The 4965-nt window shown below is 40.5% G+C and overlaps 1 protein-coding gene across 1 annotated transcript; it reads left to right on the top strand.

The window, feature by feature from the left end:
• The first annotated feature begins 542 nt into the window (after positions 1-542).
• arf6b (ADP-ribosylation factor 6b) lies at positions 543-2999 on the top strand. The gene is made up of 2 exons (XM_081347990.1): positions 543-628; positions 820-2999. The coding sequence occupies exon 2, from the start codon at positions 1466-1468 to the stop codon at positions 1991-1993; it is 528 nt and encodes a 175-aa protein (XP_081204116.1). The 5' UTR covers positions 543-628; positions 820-1465; the 3' UTR covers positions 1994-2999.
• Positions 3000-4965: the final 1966 nt, after the last annotated feature.

The raw sequence follows: 4965 nt of genomic DNA, 5'->3' as shown, positions 1-4965 counted from the left end.
TTGAATTCTTACTAGTAAAAATGCAATTACGACGGGTAATGCTGGGTACAATTTAAGCTAAAACGGCTTGCCATATCTGTAGGTTACTTTGTTAAGCCAGTAGATGGTGACAAGTGACTGCCTTCAGTCTTCATGAGTTATGTGTCTAGGTGGATGCCTTGTTTGTTTGTTATAAGTCAATGGACACCAGAATGGTTTGGCTACCAACATTCTTCAAAACATCTCCTGTTGTGTTCACCGTTTTGTGTAGTTTTAAAACGACATGAGGGTGGGTGAATAATGACAGAACTGTAATTTTGACTTGTTATCCCTTAACAAGCCAAGCCATTCATAATTCATAACATATTGATATTGTAGCCTATGTGTATTTTGAAATGTGTTTTTTAGAGCAAAGGTTTTTTTTTTTTTTTTTTTTTTACATAATTAAAATTCAGTACTAAAAAAAGAGATAATACAGAACAAGAACATGTGAGGGTTTGACGTTTGCAAAGACCTTTATTATGAAATACGGGCTGTAACGGCCATTTCCGCTGGTTTGCGTTGACGTCGTCAGTTTCACACAGAACTCGGCTGATTTTAGGAGTGAACACCGGGGTTGAGACTGCTAGAGAATGGTGGCCCTCCGCAGGTAACTAAAACGCATTTAGTCGCTCTAAAATGAATGAAAATAACTTGTTAATTGATATATTTTACATATCCTGTCGAAAATATGTGTAAAAAGTCTGTGGTGGCGATTTTGTGTGGGTTGTTCGGACGGCTAAGCTAGCAGGCTAAGTTGCTCTTTTCTGGCACTCCCTCTGAGCCTCTCTTGTCTCTCAGGGACACGTGAGACAGTCGAATTCAGGACGGTTGAAATCGATGCGGCTCCGCTTCAGATGGTCCAGATGACAGACCCACCGGCCGGCCAAATGAACGCTTTTCCGCCGAGGCTCTGAACGTCTTCAGCTGCTATCCGGTTACATTTTTGGGGGACGGACGTGAGAGAGCCCCGAGACGGACATTCACACGCCAAGAGGAAGTCTTGAAAGACCGCAGGCTCTTAAAGAGGCCTCAGCACTTAACAGCCACAGGAAAAACATCGAAAAATCGCTGCTTTTGTCACATCTCTGTGGATTAATAATAGTGAGTGTGGCATTTTTCAAAAGGGCACCTCCCTACAACTGAAGCAAAAGCGCTGCAAATCGAGCTTTGACCTTTTCGTCTAGTACTGAAAGTTTTCAGTAACTTACTGTCATTTAATCAGCTGAACAGTGGCCCGTATCGGCTAGAAATACATTTTATTAACAGTGACTTTATGCCCAGCTGCGTGATAACTTTACACACGTGTTCTGTTTCACTTCTAAAATTTGACATTCCCAAGAAGAAATCTTAAAGGAAAAGCCCATTTATTTAGCTTTTGAACTACCCATATACAACTTTATTTTTTCTTTTGGAGGGAAGTAACCATTTATGAACAGTTTGCAAAATGGGGAAGATGCTGTCAAAGATATTTGGCAACAAGGAGATGAGAATATTGATGCTCGGTCTGGATGCCGCAGGGAAAACCACCATCCTTTATAAGCTGAAACTCGGCCAGTCCGTGACCACCATCCCAACTGTCGGTTTCAACGTGGAGACGGTCACCTACAAAAACGTCAAGTTCAACGTGTGGGATGTGGGAGGACAAGATAAGATCCGTCCCCTCTGGCGACATTACTACACGGGCACGCAGGGGTTAATTTTTGTGGTGGATTGTGCTGATAGAGATCGCATTGACGAGGCCAGGCAGGAACTCCACCGCATCATCAACGACCGTGAGATGCGGGACGCCATCATTTTGATTTTCGCCAACAAGCAAGACCTGCCGGACGCCATGAAGCCGCACGAGATCCAGGAGAAGCTGGGACTGACGCGCATCCGAGATAGGAATTGGTACGTGCAGCCCTCGTGTGCGACCACCGGAGATGGACTGTACGAAGGCTTAACTTGGTTAACATCTAACTACAAGTCTTAATGATACTGGCACTGACTGTTTAGGACAAATGAACTCAATATGGGGAAAATCAGATGACATCACCCAATATTTGTGCTGTTTTGATTTAGAGTTAACATTTATTTTTGGTTAGTTTTCAAATGACCCTTTTTTTGAAATAACATAATGGGTTTGGCTTGCTTTTAGTTTCCTGTCTACTGTGACACAGCCCTGTCACACACCTTGGACTATTGCTTAACATGATAAAGCATTCCTGAATGAAGATTATCTATTTTTTTGTTTGATTGTAGGTTTTCTATATTTGTTGTCTCTTCTACAGCTTCTTTCTTTGAGATTTCAGAGTCAAAAAAATGAAGTTTTTCTCCAGCAAACAGTCCAATAGTGTGTTAAAGACATTTTATACCGAGTATCCAAACTGTCCAGGCATCCACTGTAGCAAAGCACAGTTTTGCTGAGGAGGTTGTAGCATACTAATCGTAGGTAGCTAATGTGGTGTAACAGGTTTTAAACCGTGCCATAGTTATGATATCACTGACATCCAATGATAATCAACATGTAAATGAATCCATGGAACATTTTATGCAAGAGTCTAATTGTGGAAGGCGGGCTTACTACCACAGACATAACTTATATTCAAACAGCATAATCGAAACCGGTGATGTCTTGTGCTCTCGAAAGCTTGGAAATCCACTGAACGTTTTTTTGTCTGCATTGCAGTGTAGCCCGAAACAAGTTCAATGTTAAAGAGACTTCATTTTTTAAACATCGAGGGTTGCCTTTTGTAGCCCTAATACCATTTAGGCTAATTGCATTGACTTACACTCATATGTCTCTAAAATGTGGGATTGTTACATTCTTGCATTTCAAGTGTAGTGCTTGCGGTAGAGTGGACTGAAGATTTCATTTTGGAGAGAAATGTTTCACTCTATTCATTTCCTCTCTTTGCTTTAATCATTTTGAGAAACATGTACAGAAACAGCTATGTAATTGTAACTTCAAATTAAACTTAGTCATTTTAATGCTTTTAGTTCCTTCTTGTTCTGACCAATTCATGCTGTCTTTGATGCCTATCAATGCACGGGAGTTTCCACCGTCTTTTACCGAAGCCAAAGTCAGATGGAAAGTGTGTTAAGCATTTTCTAGAAAATTCTTTTTTCTTTTGTTCTAGGTAGTGCACATGGAAAATCTTTTCTGTTTGCTTTCCCGGAGTTTGAGGCCCATATGTATTTGCACACAATTTTCCAAACCTGGGAATCCGAGCACTTTGGAATCCACCGCAGATAAGATTGTAAAGAATGTGTGTTGGGTTTAATGTTTGACCTCATCATGTGCTTCTGCACACAGGAATCCAGACACCTTTCTAAAGGGAACATGAGAAATGGCACACTTTCAGTGAGTGATTTCATTTATACAGTGCGGCACACTCGGATCTTCCTTTAACGTCTTATCGCAAATATTTGTTATGTTTACAATGTAGTTAATCTCCCAAAATAAGCTGTGTTGGAAACAGGTCAGCTCAACACACCCCCCAGCAAATCCCACTGTAAAAACAGGATGTCTCCCGCTAACTCTCTAAAGGCCGCACAGCTGCTAAACTATTGCACACACAGAAGAGTAATGGGCGGTTGGCGCTGGACGCCACAAATGCTGCTCTTGCTGACACAGCTGTTAATAACAAGTGCTGGGCTCACTTGTTGCTTTGCACGCCATCTTGAATGATTGTTAGGCTGTTTCTTCTCTCACACTCGACGCTATTCAAATCAGTCGAAGCCACAAGGGCCACATCAGCCGCTCACAATGCCGGAAATGAGCTCGACTGCTGTTGTTTTAGCTGAAGTTTTGGAGCGCTTCCTTTTTAAAGTGAGAAATACTGTACTAACGGCACAGGAGCAGATACTGTAACCAATCCTGAGGGATAAAGCAGCTACTGTTGTGGTCCGACTTGTTGAGACTCGCTGTCAGACACAAATACAGACATTTGCATGTTTGTTAGTCACATTTACAAGATCAGAACTGTTTGAATTACAAAGCAGGTGATTGTCACACTCCATGTGCTTTATGGCTGCGTCTTATCTTTCTTCATTGGCATGTAGTGTGTGCTGCATGTGGGTTTATGAATAACTGTGGAGGCCAAAAGTGTGGATGATCTCATTCATGCCCTTTTTTAGACGAAAATCTTGTGTGGATATATATATATACATATATGCGCACACACACATACACCAAGGCTGCATTTATTTGATCAAAAATATTACAAATTAAAATGTTTTCTATTTGGACACATATAATTAATTCCTGTGATGGTAAAGCGTCATTACATTATCATTACAGTCTTCCTTCAGAAATCATTCTAATATGTTGATTTGCTTAAGAAAACATTATTAAGGTTTAAAACGGCTGCTTAATATTGTACTTTTTTTCTTAAATAGAAAGTATATCAATGTGTGTGAAATGCTTATTATGCTTGTGTTATGTGAAAGGATCCTAGTACTTTGTTATATACACACACATGATAAATGAAGGTAAAAATACAGTGACAAATGTTTCCTCTCCATTTTCATATCAGCAGTTTTTCTCCACATTCTCAGTGTGTGCGTGTTTGCCTGCTCAGGAACTTTTAGTGCCGAGCTGGTTTCATTGTCATATCTAAAGGGAAGTGGTCAGTGTGATGTCAGTTGGGTGGTGCTCATGTGGCTCTGCTGATGCCGGCGTTGTGCTAATGACACAGACACTATTAATAGTCGTCTCTATGTGTAAGAGGGCAAAAATGCACCCCTCAGTATACCAGTGCTAACGAAACACCACGTCAAATCTTTAACACGTAAGTGCAAAAGAAGAAAGAAGACCACCTTGTGCAGTGTCTTATTACTTTGTCATATTAAACAAATGGTTCTCCTAAAAATGAAAATTCTGTCGTCATTTACTTACTCTCATGTGTTCCAAACCTGTATGACTTATAAAATATTGTACAGTATCTGTCAATATTTTGGAAA

This window comes from Scardinius erythrophthalmus (genome assembly GCF_964197995.2).
Source record: "Scardinius erythrophthalmus genome assembly, chromosome: 19".
Classification (NCBI taxonomy): Eukaryota; Metazoa; Chordata; class Actinopteri; order Cypriniformes; family Leuciscidae; genus Scardinius; species Scardinius erythrophthalmus.
This window is presented reverse-complemented; position numbering and strand designations above follow the sequence as displayed.